General features: G+C 32.0%; 1 protein-coding gene and 1 long non-coding RNA gene across 3 annotated transcripts; both read left to right on the top strand.

Moving 5' to 3' along the window:
* Positions 1 to 592: 592 nt before the first annotated feature.
* LOC143045625 (heparan-alpha-glucosaminide N-acetyltransferase-like) lies at positions 593 to 12,644 on the top strand. Of its 2 annotated transcripts, XM_076218248.1 has the most exons (17): positions 593 to 704; positions 1,851 to 1,999; positions 2,186 to 2,304; positions 2,493 to 2,608; positions 3,390 to 3,459; positions 3,763 to 3,823; positions 4,205 to 4,395; positions 4,790 to 4,897; positions 5,220 to 5,371; positions 5,854 to 5,960; positions 7,302 to 7,423; positions 7,921 to 8,047; positions 8,325 to 8,411; positions 9,100 to 9,174; positions 10,354 to 10,424; positions 10,850 to 10,962; positions 11,719 to 12,644. In XM_076218248.1, exons 1-17 carry the CDS (start codon positions 680 to 682, stop codon positions 11,892 to 11,894), a joined length of 1,869 nt encoding a protein of 622 aa, XP_076074363.1. In that variant the 5' UTR covers positions 593 to 679; the 3' UTR covers positions 11,895 to 12,644. The 2 variants fall into 2 exon arrangements, with proteins under 2 accessions (XP_076074363.1, XP_076074364.1); XM_076218249.1 differs by lacking the exons at positions 9,100 to 9,174; positions 10,354 to 10,424; positions 10,850 to 10,962; positions 11,719 to 12,644 and having other exon boundaries at positions 7,921 to 8,042.
* A 4,912-nt stretch (positions 12,645 to 17,556) lies between these two features.
* Positions 17,557 to 20,123, top strand: LOC143047017 (uncharacterized). The gene is made up of 4 exons (XR_012969367.1): positions 17,557 to 17,614; positions 18,131 to 18,424; positions 18,871 to 19,170; positions 19,845 to 20,123. It is a non-coding gene; the product is annotated as an uncharacterized LOC143047017 (long non-coding RNA).
* The last annotated feature ends 4,126 nt before the right edge of the window (positions 20,124 to 24,249 follow it).

The raw sequence follows: 24,249 nt of genomic DNA, 5'->3' as shown, positions 1-24,249 counted from the left end.
GGGCATTTTCGATTTCTGTTCAGCAACATTCAAGCAGCGCCTTCAAATGGAATAATTATCTCCCAGTTGGTAGGCTATTCATGGGCTTGTGTTTCGTATCCCGACCTCCTTGAAAAGGGAAATTACTGTATCTAGGTTTCAAGAACAGAAAGCCAGAATAGTAATCAATTTGTAAGTTTTATTATATGTCTTGGGTATCATTAATCAATGAGACCTATCATCGGATGTGTACCTGCAATATATGATGGGTTTCACATGTAGAGCAGAATTGAAAACGTTTCCCTAGTCAATGAGAATATCTATGGGATTTGTGAAATTTATGAACTACACAATTTTCTATTACGACCGTTAATTTTATTAAAATTCTGACCTGAAGTGTAGTCCGACCTTCACCAACTCACTCACCCACACACACACACTTGCACAACTTTGGAAATTAAAGTGGATCATCCTCAGTCATCCCAGCCATTCCTTGTCCCGCTTGTATGTCTCAGTCTAATCTAGTAAAAGGTATTAAAACAAATATTTAATAAAACAATATGTTATCTTTCATGATTTATCTACTGATAGGGTTAAACTATTTCTCGTTATCAGGTTGCAATTTGTCCGAATATCATATTTGAAATAATAGTTGTTGAAATCTTTATAAACAATCAAATGGATATTTGATAGAATAGAGATGACATGTCAAATCATCCTTATCTGTAAGTTAACTATAAATGTTTCAGAGCTTAGTGTGACATCCATTTTTGCTGAATAAGTACACGTTCTTGTTTAGGGTACAGCTAAGCCTGCAGATAAGTTCGGGATTTTCTCGCTGTGTTGAAGACCCATCAGCGGCATTGTGCTTTTTTCTGGACTTTGATGGGGTTGTCTCTTTGGCACATTCACCTTTTCCGTTATCATTTTTCTATTATATTTAAGCACTTAGTGGTATTTTTAGTTTCTATTCGGTTTTAAATGAGTTACAGTTGTTAAACTTCCGCCTTGTAGCCAATGATATAAAGTTTTAAGGTTGGTGTTTTTTTGTTGTAATTGAAGACTTGGGACATTTTTCTTCTTTTTTCTTTGCATGAATATGTACATCTGTGTTTTGTGTTTTATACAAGCTATGTGCGAGAAATGAAGATATTATGCTATTGTCTAAAATAATCTCAGCTGTATCGAACGTGTAAAAAAAAGAAGATGTGGTTTGATTTCCAATGAGACAACTCTCCACAAGAGACCAAAATGACACAGAAGTTATAATTTATAGAAAGTATAGATTATCCTACGGCCTTCAACAATGAGCAAAGCCCAAACCGCATAGTCGGCTATAAAAGCCCCGAAATGACAATGTAAAACAATTCAAACGTGAAAACTAACGGCATAATTTAAGTACTAAAAATGAACGAAAAACAAAAATGTAACACATAAACAAACGACAACAGGCCCCTGACTTGGGACAGGCACATACATACAGAATTTGGCGGAGTTAAACATGTTAGCGTGGTCCCAACCCTCTCACTAACCTGGGACAGTAGTGTAACAGTACAACATAAAAAACGAACTATACAAATCAGTTGAAAGGGCTTAATTCATCAGATGGATAAAAATACAAATACTACAAATACAAGTGGACGGGGCCGGGTACTTGTACATCCCAACAACAAAAAGACACTAAGTTTAGATCTGAGAGTACTCGCAGTTACTGATTGCTAGTTTAAAGCAACTAACAACTGATAAAAAATCATGCATCTAAGATTATGTAAGCAGTGTTGTTCTTCATGCATATACAATCACGTCTTGCAACTGCTTTAGTATTGGTCAGTAATTAATATACAAATCCTGAAAACCTCAATGTTTTTTAGTGATAGCATTGTTTGACGGAGGGGTACAAAGCCTGTCATTTGGAAATAAGTATCAGGATGATTCCAGCATCCCAATGGACAAAGCAAAAGTTACCATAACATCGACCAACGCCATTAATATTTCATCACTAAGTGATGAATGCTATAAGGTAAATAGTTTGTGTTGCTTAACCTTGTTCATTGTCTTTCTTTTATATTATTGGCTTTCATGAACCGCTTGATTTTTATTTGAATTTTTCAGTGTCATCCCGTTTAATTCTTGAGTTTCGATGCATATACATATTTAGTTTGCAGGCTACTTGTGTCTTTTATACATTTTTTTTTATATTTTGTAGTGCAATCCAATCCCATTAGCTATTCATGTAAGGAATAAAACTGTGTTCGTTGACACAAGGTGGAAAACTCATCTTCATATAACAGAAGACGATGGCACTAGGGTTATACAACACTGCAGGTAATTATACTAAATTTTACATTACTATGAAATAAAGATAAAAATCAAAAAAGACATAGTATTGTTACGGAACATTAAGTTTAAAACATGTATACAAAGATGAAAAACAAAGATTTTTAGTAGAAGAAAAGTACTAAAAGAATGTACAGTATTTCTGCTAATCATGTCTTCTTTTTGACTTTTTTCAGTTTCTCAAAGCATTTTAAAGAAAACGGGACATATACAATACATGTAAATACAACTGGAGATGCTAAACATAACTGTACTGTTCTCATAACGAATTCACCAAAGAGTTCATTCATTGGTATTCTTATTTAATGATTTTTCATTTGTTATACTTTAATTGGGGCCCTTTATAGCTTGCTGTTCGGTGTGAGCCAAGGCTCCGTGTTGAGGCCGTACCTTGACCTATAATGGTTTACTTTTTTTAATTGTTACTTGGATGGAGAGTTGTCTCATTGGCACTCATACCACATCTTCCTATATCTATTTAAAAATTCTAGTCAATTTGTTGGATGATGTGTGGACGTATTTTGTATAATACATAACGACTCTTTATCATTATCATTTCATAAATCTGATATCGTTGCGAAGACAGAGCAGTCTTTTTTATTTAACAAGGTTGGGATCAGAAACCAAAAACTTAATCAGTCGTGCATGCTATAACGAAATTAAGTCATTGAAACGAAGTCATTGGAACTAAAAACACTAACAACTAGTATTTAATGATACAAAACTGAAAACAAACATCTGAAGGTCAGCGAACGACTATATTAGACGAGTGACAAAATGTAAGGTATTTTGTAAGAAGTTTGGATGAAATTGCAAATTTGCAGATACTTACTTGGACCTGTAATGATCAAATTATTCAAAAATTATAGAAACATAAAGAAAAACAATCACGATTCCAGATTTACACAAAACAATCGTCGTTAAAAAGATGTAGTTTACCTTAAAGGTATTTGGCTTTCTAGTCCTACGTTTGCTCTTTAGCATACACGATAGACTTTTCATGATATTATTCCCAAATTATCAATATATATGTTTTACTTTTTACAATTGTGTGTTCTTTTTTCTTCAAAAAGCACTATATGCAGCAGCTGGTATTTTATTTGCTGTAGCTTTATTATGGTGGTTATCCTCAAAGTACTGTTGGTGAGTGCGTTAGACTTATAATTTAAAGTAACTTCAACATTAAAATTAAAAATTGTCCGTTTAATTCGTTCATCACAACAATGAATAGCCAATACCTCTAACACAATTAACTAAAAGGATTTTTTTGGTGTGTTAATCAGATTTGTCAGTTTATCTGATTGATTGGTTCTAGACGTTCAGCATGTTTTAAATTTATGAATTGAAATATTTAAAAAAAAATGTTAAGTATTAAAAAAAGCTCTAAAAATGGTCAAATATATTGTAAAACTTAGATTTTAACTTCATCATCTTAACATTTTTCAGGGATAAACTATATCGAAAGATCTACCCAAACGACGGTGAAAATGAACCCCTTATTGATCAGGTAAAACGTTTCATTTAAATTTTCAGGTATACATTAGAATATTCTTCTAGTGGTTTTCTGAATATTCCGTAATAATTGTCCCGTACAGGTCAAGTTTAGCTATGGTAAACTTGACAACTCTTACACAATCGAATGTTGTAATGTCTATAATTTCCAATTCGGATATTGGCATTGAGTATCGGTTGTTTATAAATGACATATTCCAAGAGTTTCCACAATATCCCACAGCTGCAGTCTTGATATTGCCAAAATATAAATGAATCCCAAATAATTAAAATACCCTAATTACATATTTAATTACTATGTACTTTCTAATAAAGTATCGATTGTCTGTGAAATAAAGATCATAAAAAATAACCCTATATCTTCACCTTCATTAAGGTCACGATAAGCCATGACGGTTCACTGAAACATAGTCACGGTGGTTTGATATCATCAGTGAGTCTTACATCATCAACAGAAATACACGTATCAGGTAAACATGGTGCAACACAGAATCTTCAAGGGGTACGTGGATCTCCAGATGCTAAACCAAAGAAAGAGAGGCTTAAATCATTGGACACATTTAGAGGGTATGGACAAATTTAAACTTATTCAATACTCATAGACCCCATATCTGTTTGTTACGTTGATTAGTCTCATGCTAATCAATTCACGAGATTTGAACAATGGTAAACTACTGTCGCCTTTTAAAATAATACACAAAAGTTCACCAGTCATTTTATATTTCCTACAACTTTTGGTTGTTGGTTTTTAGGTCAATGCAAGAAATTCTGTAGGTTATCTCAACGTATGTATACATGGTATATATATACCCTTATATAGTCGGATTAGGAACTCAATAAATGGGACCACATTAAACATAATGGTGTATAGCGGAACAACGAAAACCAATTCTTTAACTGTTTAAGGAACTATCTTGTTAACGTATGTTGTCTTTGAATAAACCTACCATCTTTGTTTCAGAATAAGCATAGTAATAATGGTTTTCGTAAATTATGGCGGTGGTGGATATTGGTTTTTCAGTCATTCAAAATGGAACGGATTGACCGTTGCAGATTTAGTTTTTCCATGGTAGGTAGTTTTCTTTTACATCTTCCAATAATATAGATGTATTTTGATAGCAACTCAAAAGTCTACCAAATAAGTTGTGCAACATTGTATATAACGATTATATTTTTAAAATCCTCTAAATTGTTTACAATCACCCTGAAATGGTCAAGCAGGCAGCTTTTTAACGGGACAAAACAAATTGTCATTGATTGAAAGAATAAACTATACTAACTAAAACACCAAGACTATCTTATTTCAGATATGACTAAATTGACTAAAATGAGACCTCAAGTGGGATACTTAAATTATCATAATACCAAAACTGTCATTTTCGATTTTGTAGGTTCGTCTTTATCATGGGTACATCTATGATTTATTCCTTCACGAGCCTTTTGAGAAATGAAACACCAAAGCACAAAATTTTCTGGAAGATATTAAGACGATCATGTATACTCTTTATACTTGGACTTGTTATTAACACAAACGGGAGTTCTTGTAAGTTTTGAATATTATTTTAAGAAATAAAACTCAACATAGATACAAGGATTGAAATTTTGTACACAAAAGACCGTGACGCTGGAATAAAAGTTAAAAAGAACCAACAAAGAACTAAGTTAAAAAACATTGTTTAACCAAATTTTGTATACAGTAAATTTATAGTTCATTTAATAAAATATCAATGATTTTTTTTTGTCGAAAATATTGAGTATCTTGAATAATGGTCAAACATTGTAATTATCAAATGTATATATGATTGGTGTTTTTGTTGTTTCTGTCGAGATGAAAAAGATGGCAGGCTCATTTATGTCACAATACTATTTCCAATAACAGAAGTAAAACAAACTTAATTTGTATTCTGTCTTCGGTAATTATCCCCTTGAAATTCCATGTACAAATTCAAAACATGTAGCTTCTATTGTTACCACATGTACACTCCTATGTCAACTTTATTGATACTTTTGAATTTGATTTTTCAGCTGTAGACATGACAGAATTAAGAATACCAGGAGTTCTACAAAGATTTGCTGTTACTTATCTCATTACAGCCACAGTGCACATGTTTGTTGCTAAACTCCCGGATACGGTAATTAAGTTCACAGTGTTCACGTGTGGTACTAAACTCCTGGATACGGTTGTGTCAAAATAATTTGCATAATCAATGGTAATGCATGTACCAGTTAAACACACATGAGGCAAAGTACTAAGTTAATTGTTTATTTTGTGTGTTCCCATTATCCCTATTCCGTAACAGAGGATACAGTAAACAATGTCGTAAATATTACTATTTGAATGAACTTGTTGTTTGAAATCTATTATTAAGTTCTTTGTGGGTATGGATGGAGAGGAAGCTACTTGATTAAATGTTTGCAGATATTCTTTCCATTTGAGTACCCGATTATTCTGTGTTCTCAATTTTTATTTTGCTCATTCAGTATTCTTTATCTTCTTTGCCTATTATTCTCTATCGTGTAAGCTGTTCTACTAGTACATGTTTATAAAATAAGAAGATATGGTTTGATTGACAATGCGAAAACTCTCCACAAGAGACCAAAATGACACAGAAATGAACAACGAATCAATTTAAACTAGGTTTCATAAATTGTTATAAAATGTCGATATTTTGAGTCCTTAGATCATAGTTTTTCTATCAACTACTGCAGACACACTTTCATACAACAATATCTAGTATAAATATGATTTCATACTGCAGCGTGTTAAGTAAAATGTGTATTTGCAAAACATGGTGACTCGTACCCGGTTTCGTATAAAACCTGTTAAAAAGCGTGTTTGTCAAGAGAGAAAAAATCATGCTCCATTTCAAAGATTTATGGTTGTTGTCGTAAAGAAAGGAAACAGCTTGATATCGATATATAAAAAAGATGACTCGGTAGGGTGTATGGTAATTTTTTTACCTTTCCCGTCTAGCAGTAAAATCTTTCATTGAGTGGACGTTTGTTTGCGTTGTATAAAGAAATACGAAGCCACAAATTGTAGTAATGGGGTCTTTAAGACAGATGCTTCGAGAAGGGTGACTACAAAGCTTTCTGCATTTTAAAGTTCTTCTAATAACGCCGAGGACCTGTAGGTTACTCGTGCATTGCAAAGTAAATTTTCCCCTATCCAGCACAATCTCATAAACCATTTGAAAATCCAATTTCCCGCCCTTCAATTCGAGCTTGAAAAACCTCCTTATTATATGTTTTGTTTTCTTCCTGAATTTGCATAAAGTCGTCGTTGCCGCTGGATGTTAAGCAAGTTACAATTAATCAATCAATATCATACGTCGATAAAGATAATATTTACTGTTTAGTGTCGCCTTATATATTGAATAAAAGATCAGTGAAACGCCCCATGCTCAGATTGGGACGGGGAACAAAATGCATGCTTTTGTTGTTTCCTTCTGTTTCAAGCATATATATTTCAGATGACAGAGACAAGATTTAAAGATATTACTGACTACTGGTCGGAATGGATTATTATTTCTTTGTTTATATTAGTACATACATGCCTGACTTTTCTGCTACCTGTTGATACCGGTTGCGAAAAGTATGTCGATCAACTTATATACATTTCGCATAAACAAAAATTAAAAAATAATGGAGATGTAAATTGATTTTTAATGTAAGAGTTATTCTTTTAGATGATAGGGCAAAAACTGGAACAATACAGGTCATGGTTCACCCTTCAACAATGAGCAAAACCATTAACGTGTCGTAAGTAATAGAAGAACCTGGTGTGACAAAATATGAAACAATTCAAAAGGAAAACCAAAGCCTGATTTGTACAACCACTATGAACAAAAAAAAAAAAAATAACTGCGATCAACGTTAACCACTAGAACATATCAAGATATAACATTACACGCACTAAAATCAGTTTCTTGTTCTTATGATTTACTCTTTCATAATTTACAAGTATCTTAGTGCAGCTGTCTTAGTGTTAAAATATCGCCTCGATATAAATATTTAAGATCTGAGACTACTATATGATATAGTAGTCTCAGGTAAGACCTTGTGATAAAATAAGTCTATTTTAACATTTAGAGGGTACCTTGGGCCAGGAGGACTTGAAAACTACGGCAAGCAATATAATTGTACCGGAGGAGCTGCGGGTTATATAGACAGAAAAGTTTTCGGAGAAAAGCATATTTACGGATCTCCTACATGTAAGGTACAGTTTTGTTTTGTCATATTTTAAAAACTTACCATTACTTGATTTTACTTGTTATTTTAGATTTGTAGTCCGAGTTTCGATACGAATTTCATTTAATATTACCAGTATATTTCGCAATTATGTGTATGCTTAATGCAAGACAATATCAGACCACATTAGGCAGCAACCATTTGATTTTCTGGGGGGGGGGGGGCTATGGTTTTTTTTCTGTACAAATTTATAAATGTTATTCGTATACTTATTTACATGTTATTCGTATACTTATTTTTATTAGGAAATTTATCACAACGACTTACCACATGAACCGGAAGGATTGCTTGGAACCTTAACCTCATGTGTGTTATGTTTTCTCGGACTACAAGTAAGAATATATTTCCAATGACTATTAAGATTAAAACGATTTGAAAACAACACTTTAGGCATCTTGCTTTTTAAGATATGAAACCACCAGTTTCGTAATGTCTGTTTCCACGCACGGTGTCAAAATGTGATTTGTACTATCCAGTTTATAGCCAATGCTCCGCTGCTTGCGTAATTTAAAAGGTATATTTATTGGGGTTATTTTTCAAATTATAAGTTAAGTGCTTATGCTTGGTAAAACTAATTGAACCCCTCTAAAAAAGTTTAACTTCAAAGACTCCGATTGTTCTGTTTAGATACTTTTGTGTGTGCTCTACTCCTTTTAAAAAGATGGCTTTTAAAAAATCTTATCACGACTTTACCTGATGATGCATATTTCAAAAACACACTCTTTTTGTGCGTGACTTCCCGAAATAGACTTATTACTGTGTTTGGTCTCACATGAGCTATACACCAATGGTTACAACACGTGGAGCAGGATCTGCTTACTTATTCGGAGCACCTGAGACCACCCCAAGTTTTTGGTGTAGTTTTGTTTGTCTGTTGTTTTTTTTTTCTTTTTTAGCCATGGCGTTGTCGTTTTTATTTCCGACTTATGAGTTTGAATGTCCCTCTGGTATCTTCCACCTCTCTTGAAGTGTCTATAACTTTTTGCATACAACTTCATCATAAAAACTTTTTTTTTTCAGGCAGGCAAAATTCTGTGTACCTACAAAAGCAGATCAGCCAGGGTAATGAGATTCTGTATATGGGGAATTGTTTTGGTAAGCCTTACAACTTTATCATGGTAATAAGGGATTTGTTTTGGTAAGTCTTACTTTATCTTATAGATAAGGAATTTGTTTCGGTAAGCCTTTCAACTTTTGCATGTAAATAACGGATTTATTTTAGTAAGCCTTACAACTCAACCATATAAATAAGGGGTTTGTTTTGGTAAGCCTTACAACTTTTCCATGTAAATAAGGGATTTATTTTGGTAACTTGAAGCCTTACATCTTTACCATATAGATAAGGGATTTGCTTTGCTTAGTCTTACAACTTTACCATGTAAATATGGGAATTGTTTCGGAAAGCCTTACAACTTAACAATAGAAATAAGGGTTTGTTTTTGTAAACCTTGCAACTTTCAATCCACCATTTTCTACATTTGAAAATGCCTATAGTCAGGAATATGACATTTGTTGTCCACTCATTGATGTGTTTTATCATTTGATTTTGCCATTTGGTAAGGGACTTCCGTTTTGAATTTTCCTCGGAGTTCAGTATTTTTGTGATTTTACCGTTTCAAATTTAAACAAGGGATTTGTTTTGGGAAGCCTTACAGCTTTACTATTTAAACAAGGAATTTTTTGTCAACTTTGATTTTGCCATGTGATCATAGACTTTCCGATTTGATTTTCCTCTGAGTTCCGTATTTTTGTGATTTTACATTTTACAACTTACATATAAGTAAGGTGTTTGTTTTGGTAAGCCTTGCAACTTTACCATATAAATAAGGGATTTGTTTTGGTCAACCTTACAACTTAACTATATACATAAGGGAATTGTTTTGGTCAACTTACAACTTAACCATATAAATAAGGGGTTTGCTGTGGTGAGCCTTGTAACTTTACTATGTACAAATGTGATTTGTTATTTCTTGTCTATAATGACATTCATTATTTCTTCATTACTGTTTTTATGTTTGTTTTATTGGGAAAACCATTTTTAAAACCTAAAATCTGTATGAAGTCATGTGCATTTGATTAGGCTGTTTTTCAATATCGCACACCTTTTCAAACGTTAAAATTTTGAATTACTCAGAGAGTGGATAACTTGATAAATTCAGAAACTAACGAGTTTGTAAATATTCGAAATAAAAAAAAAACAATGTTGGCAAACTATAAGACATTAACTTGATATCCAGTAAAATGTATATCTGTTCTTTTCTTATATCCTTACAGTGCCTGTTAGCAGGAATTTTGTGTAAATTTAGTAAAAACGATGGATGGATTCCTATCAACAAAAACTTATGGTAATGTTTTGTCAATTTATTAACTTAGTTATAAATGTAACAAAAACTAGTGTTATATTTCCTTTTTCATCACGTGAAAATTAAAACATATATATTTATTACAAAATCAAACACTATATTTGAACATATCGCAGTTTCTCACGAGTTACGTTTTTTGATTAAAAATAATTATCATTAACAACGTATATGGAAAAGACAATTTTGTCATCTCAGGAGCGGATACAGGAAATTTTTTTATTGAGTGTTGTTGTCGAAAACAGAATAGATATTGCTGAGTAGAAAGAGTAATGTGAAGAAAAAAAACTTGACAATTTTTATGGCTTAAAATGATAACTTTAAAGGGTGGTCAACCCCTATGGACCCGAAAAGCATCACACTCTAATTTCTGGACAAGGAGACATTTCATATTATAATGTTATTTCTAGGTCTTTATCGTTTGTGTTCTGCCTTGGTGGTTTTGCATTTCTTCTGTTGTGCTTTTGCTATTTGATGATAGATGAATGGAAAATATGGAATGGAGCACCATTTTATTACCCAGGTACGTATGACATAAAGGAAATAATTCAATTATCATATTTTAACCTATCGGTTGCATAAAGTCTGTAACCACCAGACGGGACGAAATCTTGGATAAATATAAAGAAGGTAACCACTAATATATATATGATAATTTTTACTTTTAAAAAAAAATCCTGTTATGAACCGATTGTAGCAATTATACTACGTTACAAACATACTAACGTTATTAAACATGTTCATCCTATCGTTTAACATATAGGGAATAACTTTTGAATTTGTCAAAACCATTTTTGTTTAATTATAACATTGAAACTTTTGACAGTAGCGGATGTGAACACTTTGCAGACCCAATTATAAACCGCTATTTGAAGCCACACCAGATGAGGTATCAATTCGATGCGAAATTATCTTGTTTTTGACAAAGTTAAAAAAAAATACGACACCAACTTGTCATTCACAAGTAAATTCTCCTTACTCATAGCGCAATGACGTTTAGTAGCAGTAAGAGTATGTTTAGAGTTTCCCAACATACTCTTAATGGTTTTAGTTCACAAAGTCTAGAACTGTTCAACGCCAGCTTATAATTAATTATGGCTTTATTTGACCAGGTGTTCAGCTTCTGCTTCGATGACCTTTGTTTTGTATTATTATCCAAGTTTTGTTGTTGAATATTTTTTAATTATTGTACATTTGTGGTTTTAAGTGCATGTAACTTATTAGACGTTGTCTTTCAGCTATGTGATAGCTTTCTTTGTAATTACCTCCATTATTTCAGGTATGAATGCCATATTGGTATACATGGGACACGAACTGTTGCATAAGAATTTTCCAGTTAGCTGGGACGTCCCAGAAACACATGCGAGTAAACTTGCAATAGATCTATACGGTGCAAGTTTATGGGTCATTGTAGCTACATATTTATACTATAAGAAATCATTTTATGTAATATAAAATTATCATTAAATTATTTTATTCTAAACACCGAAAAACATGTTGCACATGTCATTGTAGCTACATATTTATACTAAAAGAAATCTTTTGATGTAATATAAAATTATTATAAAATTTATTTTATTCTAAACACTGCAAAACATGTTGCATAATTCAATACGAAAACTTTATTAAACCAATTATCACCATAAAGGAAATGTTACATATAATAATTACAAATACTAGACGCATACATATATGAGTTAAAAAATTAATGATAATTGATTAAATGAAGGTTGAAACATTTTTGTTTGTTCATCATTAAAACATAAAACCTAATATTAATGCAGCCTAGAAGTCAAAAATATATTTGTTTTGAGTGTGAATATGTTTTTTTGTGTTTTTTTTTTTAATTTTAAAATTATGTGTGCAATCAAAGCACTATTATCACATCGAGTGATAATGCTTGTGTATGTGTGTATTTGTTCTTATTTTTTGTGTTTTGTTTTGTCTTTTATTTAAAGTGTACTGTACTTATTTTATGTAGTCGATTTTCGAGCTCTTTAAGGTTGCAGTCTTGTAATTGACTGCTCCATAGTAAAGTCAATGCAAAACAGCTGATCTTTGAAAATAAAAAGATAAAAAATGCTACATAGAAAAAACATTTCATGTTCATATCATGTATGTACTAATGTGAAATTGTGATTTAATCGAGAAAAAAAGTGGGTCATGCCACGAAGAATAAAAAGTTACATTAACCTGAAGTCAAAACATTTTTTTCTACTTTCTGTTTGCTGTTTATACTAGGCCGAACACTTCCAGTAAACATGATATCCTTCCACTTTCCTGGATCGATATCCCCCAAGATTTTTTTAAAGTCTATATATATATATATATATATATATATTCCATTCAGCATAAACCTATAATCAAACAGAAAAAAATGAGTTCAGAAAAAAAAATCAGAAAAAAATGCACTATTTTGTTTCCCTTCATGTTTTGACATGCACCGGAAACTTGAGTTGTAACACAAGACTGGTACCTTAAAGCTTATGTTATATGTAAAAGATACTCATCGACTTAAAATAAACCATGGACGTTGACTTGACTTCAATTGCCTAAATTGCCATTTATTGATAGTTTGATTTTGTTATAGTTTTAAAAATAATTGACTCAAGGTTGCTGCTATTAAGAAAGATATTGAATGAAGGCGACAGTAGTTTGACGATCTTCAAATCTCGTTAATCAACGAAAATAGAGACAAATATAGGCAACAGGCTAAAAATGTGGTAATCGCTATGTTGAAATCATCCCTTCGGACACCATCATGATTTTGTTGACAATAATGGAAATGCCAACTTACTGAACTGTTCAATTTGTCGCAACACAATCCCGTCTTCTTTCCTCGATTGTGACATTACGAACGGGACGTATCACCAAAATGGATTAATTTTGAATAACAAGACGTCTGCCACTTGTGATACAGGGTCTGCTAACCGGATCAGAGCACATGGAATCAATTGGTTATGTTGTTGTCTTATCTTCGTTTTTCTGTATAGAAAAAGTATTAATTCCGTCAGTTTTTGAACAATGTTCACTTTTTTTTCAAGTGTTCTTTGGCAATTTTGAATGAACCTGCTAACCGAATAATGAGGTACACAAATTGAACTGCCCGCATCCGAAATAAAAAAAAATCTACAAAGGCGAGATCTGAAATGTGTAGTAAACTCTAACAGTACCTTTATAAATTTACCATGTCATTCTGATCGTCCTGTGCACTTCATTATTGAAGTATATATAGTGGATTGTCAAACCCTGGGTACATTTTCCGATCAGTAGTCACCGGTTTGTTGCTTGTTTTATTGTTCAAAGTTAATATGATGTTTGGAGTAATTTTAATAATCGACATTTAATTGGACACTTCGGATTTTGCTATTAAAAACTGACTGCAATAGAATAGCATAATAGTGCTGAAAGTGGTCTTAATTAAACACTTAGAAATTAATCAATTTGATTTTTGGTCGAGCGTACCTGTTGAAGATAATTCCATAAACACGTAAAACATTGAAATCGGTATTTTATGTTTGACAACAGTTTGATTTTATATATCTTTATTTTCGTAATGTTTGAAACACATTTCTGAAAATACTGACAGAATAAAGTGCCAGGACACTATTGGAAGGTATAAGTATACAATAAAATGATTTTCAGGTAACAATAACAATTAATCTAAACACAAATTAAGTGACTTTTACACATATGCAGGCACTTGACTTTGAATTGTTTCTCCATAAACCTTAATATAAGATATATAGGATTTTTTTTCTGAAACAAGTGCCTGTGCTTTTACCTGTATTGTTTGTAAAACAATAATGATAAAGGATTTACTAGCTGTTAAAATATCACACTTGTCTAAACATAAGTCATGTATTTTGACCATCATTGAGGAGACATTGATTTTCAGAACGTGCACCTTGTGCAGTAAAATGGTGCGTTAATGTTATTGCAGACCAAAATATTTCAACTTCCCTTAAAACAAGACAAATCTGAAAAAAAGGGGCGAAAGATACCAGAGGGACAGTCAAACTCTTAGATCTAAAACAAAATGACAACGCCATGTCTAAAAATGAAAATGACAAACAGACAAATAATAGTTCACATGACACATAGAAATGTCTCGAGAAAACTTCTTTGGTGATGGTGTTTAATAAACGTAAAACGTCAAAAAGAATATTGATTTTGAATTCAGATAGATAGCATCTTTGAAGATATAAAATGAATAATGAGAATCATAATGGACCTTTATACCGTTATTTTAGAGGGGGAATATGTTGACTTTAGTACAAAAAGACTTCAAGGTAATCAAAAAGATGTGAACATAAAATGGTTTGATAACATAATTTTTAAATCATGTTTCTTATTATATCGTCTTCAGTTTATTGTAGTATGAACTTAAGATTCTTACAAACATATTTAATTTAGAACAACAGCTGTATGAAATCATATTTTATGGGTTTTGATCAAATTATGTTTTAATTTCTCATTCAATTCAATATACAAACCATTTCAGTTTACACTGGGGAAATAATATCTAACAATATATATGTTCCTAGTTTGAATAAAAAGATATAAAACAATTCAAATTACCCCCAAAAAAGATCGACAATTTTATTATATCGCTTTATAAGACCTAGTAACCAAACCTTTCCATTTTTAATTTTATGAATGTAAAATTGTCAGATGTCTCACGTTCTGTGGTCCTTAAATAGTGTATGTTTATTCGCAGCACAGTGGCTTTGTTTAATTGCTTAATAAAAAAGGCGAAAGAAACCAAAGGTGTATTGAACCTCATTATTCAAAAAGGTAAACCGACAACGCTTTGGCAAAAAAAAAAAGAAAAACAAAGTGACAAACAACAGCGCACAGAACACAACAAGATACCTAAAGACATTTCAACACGAACCCCACCAAAACCGAGGTGATCTCAGGTGCTCCAGAAGGGTTAAATACCACAGGGACAGCCAAACTCATGGATCGAAAATAAACTGACAACGTCATGGCTAAATAAGACAAACAGACAATTATAGTACACATGACACTACAAAGAAAACTAAAGACTAAGCAACACGAACCCCACCAAAACTTGGGTGTGATCTCAGGTGCTCCGGAAGGGTAAGAAGGATAAGCAGATCCTTCTCCACATGTGACACTCGTCGTGTTACTCCTTTGAGATATGTTTATAAGTTATATCAAGTGATGAAGCATCAGACAACAGCGGATTTGTAATTGGTTTGAATCTAACTCAGAGAAAGTCCGTATTCAAATGGCAAAGTCAAAAGCTCAAACATATCAAAGGAATTGACAACAACTGTCATATTCCTGACTTGGTACATGCATTTTTTTAAGTAGAAAATGGTGGATTTAACCTGGTTGTATAGCTAGCCAAACCTCTCACTTATATGACAGGCGTATCAAATTCCATTATATTAACAACGATGTGTGAACAGACATAATGGGTAAAAATTTCAAAAATAAGGGTACAGCAGTCAACATTGTGTTTTTATCTTGATCACTGTATAAACAAACATTTGAATAATAAGACAATGGCGGGTTGTTAAGTACCGAGTAACGTCATATGTATCAAAGAAATACAAAAAAGGCATATAGAAAAAGCATATCATTTTGGTCTCTTGTGGACAGTTGTCTCATTGGCAATCATACCACATCTTCTTTTTTTTTTATATGTATTAGCAAAAATGAAATGTAGCAATAGCAATACAAAAATTATCATAGAACAATTATTATAACACAATTACGGGATGTATAAGTACAGAGTCATGTCATATGTAAAAAAGAAACACAAAAAGGAAAAAAATCACCAAGAACATTACTTATAAGTAAAGCAACACGAACCACTTTATAAAACTAGGGGTGATTTCGGGTGCTTCGAAAGGGTATGCAGATCCTGCTTCTGTGAGTTTTCTTATGGTACTAGCTTTTTGTCTTTGGTCATATTGTTACAATATGTTATTCGCGAACTTTATATGATTGATTATCTATCTAATGAGTCAACACTTTTTTAAACGATTTTTATAATTTGTTCGTATATTGTGTTGTTATACTTCTGTTCCAGGTTAAGAGGGAGTGGCGTCAGAAAACATGAGTAACCCCGCCGCATTATATCTATGACTGTCCTATATCAGGATCCTGCAATTCAGTGATTGTTTTTTGTTGTTTTATATCATTTTTTTATTGTGTTTTACATATATCAGACAGATTTTTTTCTCATTTGAATAGTTTTACATTTTTTATATTGGAGGCCTTTTATAACATTTTATTTTATAACTAATTAACCCCACCACATTCTGTGTGTGCCTGTCGTAAGTCAGGAGCCTGTAACTTAGAGGTTGTCGTTTGTTGTTGTATACTTTTTAATAGTATTATACTTTTTTTTCATTCATTATTTTGAACATAAATCAGGCTGTTACTTTTCTTTTTTTAATTGTTTCACATTTGTCATTTCGGGGCTTTTTACCGTCGACTATGTAGTAATAGTAAGTAAGAGTTTTACTCATTGTTAAAAGCCGAACGATGACTTATAGTTGTAATGATCTATGTCATTAGGTTTCTTGTGGAGAGTTGTCTCATTGGCAATCATACAACATCTTCTATATTGCAAATCATAATGGCGTCCTTTAAACATCCAAGAACATGAATACGTAGTTTATCTGCAGTCACTTCTTGAAATCGCTACATACAATTTGAAAGGTAATGATAAAAAAAAAAAAAAAATCTGTATTTTCCACAACTCCGTTAAGCAATTGCCAATCAACCAATCCCAATGGTTCGAACTTGTACTTTAGCAAATATACGTACTAGATATATAATAAATATCTGGTTCATCAGTACTTACGTCTTAACAAATCGTGAGATAAAATGGCAATAAATACAACAAACTGTAAAAGCTGCTACACTATGCAAATATTTTAATGATGTTGTCAATATATTCATTGACCTTTGTATTCGTCTTGAAATCCATAAGCATTTTTTTAAGAACATTTCGTATTTTTCTTAAATAATAATTAGTGCTCGATAAAAAAAAGTTACAGCCATATTTATACTGATGAAATCTGTTCATGGTATGATCAGCATTTAAGATAACATAGTTAAACATTAAGTTAGTATAAATATGAACTAACATACTTTAAGAACACTCAGTGCGACAAACTGTTTTGTTACATGTAAGTAATGCTTTATATAATGCTTCATTTTCAGTAAAAATGGCATTACATGAACCCTACGATATTTTTTGTTCAATTTATATCACAATCAAACTTGAATTAATTTCCAATATTCAAAAAAAAAATCTGTTTGATGTATTTTCAACCTGGTTCATGCTCAATTAGCAGGGTTTGCGATTGAAAACACTTTTAACATGTAATAACGTAAAAATGTAGGTTTTATTATGAAGAAGAGCCTTTTGCTTTTGTTTTTTTCGAGTGTACGTTGGGTTTTTTTTATGACTTTGAACACCTATTTCCATTAACACTTTTTTTATGGAAAGTATGAAAATATTTAAAAAATACTTCCCTCTTTTTGAATTAACCTTAGAGTTCGGTATTTTTGTTAATACTTTTTTTTAATTCCCATTTACGATTGATAATGAATAATGCACAAATATGCACTGTTAATACAAAGTTATGTGTAAAAAACTGTTTGTCGGCCAGAATATACAAAGCTTCAAATCTCATGTTTAGATAAGACGAAAATGAAAGTCTGGTGGATACTTCTATTGTTTGCAATCACAATAGAATTGAACAACAAACTTTGTCATGCCAAAGGTGATTTGAGTGAAAACAGTAACCAAAGCAAAGGTGATCGGAGTGGGAAAAGTGGCGAAAGCAAAGGTGATCGGAGTAAAAACAGTGACGAAAGCAAAGGTGGTCGGAGTAAAAACAGTGGCGAAAGCAAAGGTGATCGGAGTAAAAACAGTGACGAAAGCAAAGGTGGTCGGAGTAAAAACAGTGGCGAAAGCAAAGAAGGGATCGGAGGTAAGACCAAATTAGCAACAATGAGTAGTGAAATCAAAATATATCTTTCTTTAATTTAAAATTGTTTTTTCTTAAAGCAAATCAATTATAGCGTGCATAGAATACAGTTTTCAATATTTCATAAACATGAAAGGACTCTGACATTAATAATTATCTATACCTTAACAAACTTTTAAACATTTCGAACAACCTTTATACATATATAAAGTTGATATTAAATATGATTATTTAGAGTGAAAAACAGGCATATCGGTATTCATTTGGTACAAATAAATTGACTGAAATATATTGAAAAATTGGGGATGTATGATAATGAAGATGTAACACCAATGATTCAGGCACGATTGAAAGCACATACGCAGAAGGTAGTACATATTTAACAAACAAAAAATAGAAAAGCAACTAAATAAATCATAGATTTATATATATTTATTTTCTATGAACAGCATGCAAATATGATCTCATTTTTGTCCTCGATATGTCATCATCACTTGGACCTAGTGGGTTTGAAAAGACCAAGGACTATGTTATTGAAACAATTAACAAAAATAAAGTGGGTCATGAGCAAACTCAGATCGGAATAATAACATTTTCGGATGATGCTAAAATGGATATACCACTGAAACAGTACAAGAAAAAAGAGAAACTGATAGAAGCCATTAGAAGCATCCGATGGAAGGGTGGTTTAACTAATATGTTCAAAGGTTTAAATGTATTAAGACTTGAAGGTTTCACCAAGAAAAATGGTAAGCTTTTTGTACTTTAAAAGGATTGTATTGTAAAAAAATTTACAATTACGTTTTTTTATAATTTTCTATGTATTTTTTAGTGGATTGTTGCTTTATCTTTTCGTTTATTTCGTTTTATCATGGTGTTATCCGTCTTATCTTCATACATTTTGGGTTTTTTTCAGCTTAAAATTGCATTGAAACCTTTATCTTACCATTTTCGCTTCAGTGCAGATTGTCATTTTATATAAAAATTGAATTAGGATGGAATAAAAATTATCATCATTTCATTTATTTTGCAGTTTTTCCATGTCAGATTTTTTATTCAAACGGAATGGTCTTTAAACTAGTACAAACAATCTTGTTTTGTGAATCCCGAGCCTGGAAGTTTTATAATTTGTAAAACATTATAATATTGTAGCTATTGTGAACAACCCATTTTAGTATATTAGAAAGATGAAATCATAAATTTTAAGACAAATTGAATTTGCATGTTTGGTGCATTTTTAACGCGGTTTTAATTATTAATAAGGAGATTAAAGGTTTGAATGATAAAGGATGATATGTTAATTAATGATAAAATAATTAAAATAAACATGATATACATTTTAGAACAAAATATATATACATCTGATTAATACGTTCATATTCTCACGACTCCGTTTTTTTTCTTCCACTTCAAACCAAACAAGGATATCGCAAAAAAATGGAAAAAATTGGTATCTTAGTCACAGACGGGAAATCCACAAATGAACAGGAAACACACTCTGAGGTGGAATTATTGGAATCTGAAGGTATCAAACTGTTTACCAAGGGCATAAGTGATGACATCGATGAAGAAGCACTTAGGACCATTGGTGATGAAGTACCAGAAATAGACTGCTTCTAATACAACATCTAGTTATTTTATCGGTACATGTTATACATGTGTTTATAATTAAAATATTTTTTAATGGAATTAAACAAACAAATAGCACAAGCCATATTATCCAATTGGAAATTGCTCCCAATAGTTGCGCTGCACTTTTTATTTGATCAAAATACTCAATTTTTCGGAGTGCTCAAGGAACAATGTAAAGATACGTCCAGATCAGATAACGAATCATATTCCTTTTTAAATCTAAGAATAGAACTTCAGTCATGATTCCGGACTCGATTTTGTTATGAATATTCGTTTGTCATGGTGGTTTGTTAAGCAGTCTTTTATGAGTTGGGTAAGTGCAGTGACACACGAATGTTACTACATCTGGAGTAGATCACCATTGTGGTATTTGGTAAAACCTTCCAGAACTTTATGTCCTGAAAGCATTGTATTTTATTTGGCCTTTTGGTGGTTTTATTTATGCAAGCGTCACTGCATGGCGAGTCTTTGTGGGCACGCGTCTGTCGTATAAAATTTAGGCATTGTATCTATGATGATTTTATGCATATGTCTGAATCCTGACTGTCAAAACCAGTTTACTATTTAAACAATCATAAAATTGCACTGATATGTGTCTTTCCATTAATTTTGATATGCGATTTAGAACTACAATAGGATTTATATCAGGATTCGATTTACTTCTTTCTTTCAAAATTGGACATACTTTCTATTATAGCAGTTAAAAAAGGCAAGGATATCATCCAGATCTTAAACTAGGTTATTTTTTTGTCAAAGAAGGAGCAATTACATTATACCACATGCTTACAATTTGGCATCTATATGTATGCTATACTGGTAGTCGTTGCGTTGGTTTTTATCAAGTTTTTTCAAAGATAACTTATATAGTCAATGATATTCATTACTAAAACAAAAATAGTATCATTGCTGTCGCATAAACTTTTCGGGTATTGTATACACGGCATACATGTATATGCTGAGATTAGGTATGATTGACAATAGGACAACTTTGCACCAGACTTTAAATAAAATTGAGTGGTACAGATCAATTATATGCCACCACACGGCCTTCAACAATCAGAAGATCGTATACCAATCTATACTGTATAGCCGGCCGTAAAACAGGGAATGTTATTCCTTGAGTGTTACTGATGAATCTTTTGTAGACAAAATGGGCATCTGACGTACAAAAGGATAAGCCTGGTATTTATGTTCGTCCTGAACATGCATGAAATATTTGACACTGAACGTTAATGAAACAACAATCAATCTATCAATATGATGACTTTGTTTAAGTGAAAAAATTGTCGACAATTTTACATTAAACTTGAAAGATGTTTTTAGTAACAGACCTGGAAGTTCAAATTTCGTTTTTGCATGTTTCTTTCCACGCTGAATGTCTTCTCGTGTGGCGTTTGATTTTGCAGGAGCTTAATTCCACGCACAACAGTAGACCACACACGTGTCTCTTAAAAAATGCATTTACCCGGCACAGCATAGCATATGTTAGAATATTTCATCAGTTGAATTAGAAGTCAAAGTTCCGATTTTAGAATTGTAAATGCCTTGCGAAATGTTGACAATGACTCCTCTCAAGCATAACCGATTGTTCTGATCTGTTCTGCTTGTGGATATTACCAGTCGTGCCACTGTATCCCATTTCAATTCTTTGAAAACGAAGTCGTTTTGACAACGCAAATTAATATCAAAAAGTATTTAGCTGTTTAGTAGAGTTAAAGTACAATTACGAAAAAGAACTATTTAACATGCAACAAATCTAAATTTTCAATAAATAACGTCGAAAATGACAGTTTATTAGTAAAAAGCGGCAAAATCTGAGATTGGACATCTTGCAAGACATTTGCTTGAAGCCGTTGCATTTTTATATGTGGTGTGAGTGCTGCAAAAATTGGATTTTGACATGGTCTATCTATGAACTTTTGTGAGCATAATTTGCACAAACGGAAATGTCATATAATCTTATATTTTAAAACCTATAAATTTTGATAAAAAAAGTAAAATCACAAAAATACTGAACTCAGAGGAAAATCAATTCGGAAAGTCCATAATCACATGGCAAAATCAAATAACAAAACGCATCATTTAAACGAACGGACAAGAACTGTCATTTTTCCTGACTTGGTACAGATAACTTAATATTTTCCTAAATCTGACCATAATGAACACTATTTGTTTTTGCCAAAAGATAGCATTGGTCGTTACAGGAACGCATATTCAGTAATATTGTACACTTTAATAATTAAGCATATATCATGCATTCGAATTTTCGCGGATATATATAGCACTGTTTTGAAGAACAAAATCACCCCTGCTAAAGTTATTATGCGTGTACTATGATATCAACGGTTACGTTTGACACGCATATTTTTGACGTTTTGTCAACATATTGTCCTTATTTTAAACTATTGTAAATTATGATAAAACAGTTTGTAGTTTTTTCGGAATAGTATTTACCTGTCAAGTCTATGGATATAAATTTTATATAACTTAACTATTATGATTTTATAGAAAAGCTGTTTATAAGGCCGTGGACTGGTTGATCAGAGGCGGATTTAGAGGGGGCCCAGAGGGCCCGGGCCCCCCTTTTTGGGAAAAAAAATGGCTATTTATATAGGGAATCACTGAAGCGTGACTCGAGCGGGCCCCCACTTATGAAAATTTCTGGATCCGCCACGGTTGATTACACGGTATTGACGCAATAAGTTAACGTGCGTAACGTCACAACATGTAAATGAAAAATAAAATATAGTAAACTTGAAAGATGTAAAAATCAAAGAGCTGATAGCTCTGAAGTGGAAGAAGGTGAATAAAAGGTAACTTGAATTACCATAAAAGCAGCCCCACTTACCCAGGCTGCTTTGTTCCATTATCGTTAAAATGTATTTTTTTTCTTCAAACAAGAAAAGGTCATAAGTACATGGATTTCCCATCCGTACAATCATTTTCTATGTTCAGTTGACTATGAAAATTAGGTAAAATCTTTAATTTGGCAGTAATTAAGAAGATCATATCAAGAGGAACACATGTGTACTAAGTTTCAAGTTGATTGGATTTCAACTTCATCAAAAACAACCTCGACCATAAACTTTATAACCAGAAGCAGGACGGACGGACAGACTTGAAAACATATTGCCCATAAATGGAGCATAAAAATAGTAAGACTTGTTACATACCTGCCAACTTTTGAAAGTTCCCATATGGGTTTTTACTGCACAACAATTTTAAAGGTTACAATTTTTAGCGACGTATTTTGCAAGATCTGGATTGTCTAGAAAAAGTGTCATATTTGTATGATGAACTTACATGCCTTTTCCTTAAGTCTGTTTGCATGATTCTAGTTATATATTAAATCGGTAGAAAAAATATACATGAAGCTAGCAGACCAGGGTTTATTTTCCAGATTAAGAATATTAGATGCTTGTTGAAATTTCCAATTTTGAATTATGCACAAAGATGGACCTTTAACAGGTTGGGAACAACACTCCAAATGAGGGTAACCTAACTGGAAGATCATCACAACCCACTGTAAAAAATGAACACAAAATAGAATTTTTCAATAAAATGCTGAAAATAGGCTTTAAAGTATTAAAATGCATTGCAAAAAACAAATATTTCATTAAATAAATTTAAGTAGAATATTCCTATGATATTCCTTTTCATATTGGATACAAATTTTATTGAGTCTACTGCAGACACTTTGTAGTCAAAGTGTTTCAACTGAGGTACTACACAGGCGTCAAAAGGCGTCATTATGGAGTAAAGGGGTGGCGTCAAAAAGCAGCATTATGGAGGAAAGGGTTAAGTACTGAATGGTCAAAACATCATGTTTTTTTATCGACATAAATTTTGTCATAAATGTAACCAAATGATGTAGAAATTGTGTTTTTTCTTCAAATTTCCATCAAATTGTAATGTTTATAGTTCCATTATTGCCTCTCTATTTGAATAAAATAAAATAATAAGAAGAATCTGTTTCTTGTTTTGTTTTGTTTTGTTTTTGACAAATGATTGTTCACTGCTAGCAAATGAATCATTATATTTATATATCTTATCTGTTTATATTTTTGTTAATGTCTTCATCTCCTTATCATTTGTAAATGTATAGACAAATAAGAAAGAAATAAGCTCCACATGTATATTTGCAACATCGTAATTTAATTAGAAAAATTTGTTGTAAACAAAATTTTGATATAAAC

The sequence above is a fragment of the Mytilus galloprovincialis genome, chromosome 9 (genome assembly GCF_965363235.1).
Source record: "Mytilus galloprovincialis chromosome 9, xbMytGall1.hap1.1, whole genome shotgun sequence".
Taxonomy (NCBI): domain Eukaryota; kingdom Metazoa; phylum Mollusca; class Bivalvia; order Mytilida; family Mytilidae; genus Mytilus; species Mytilus galloprovincialis.
This window is presented reverse-complemented; position numbering and strand designations above follow the sequence as displayed.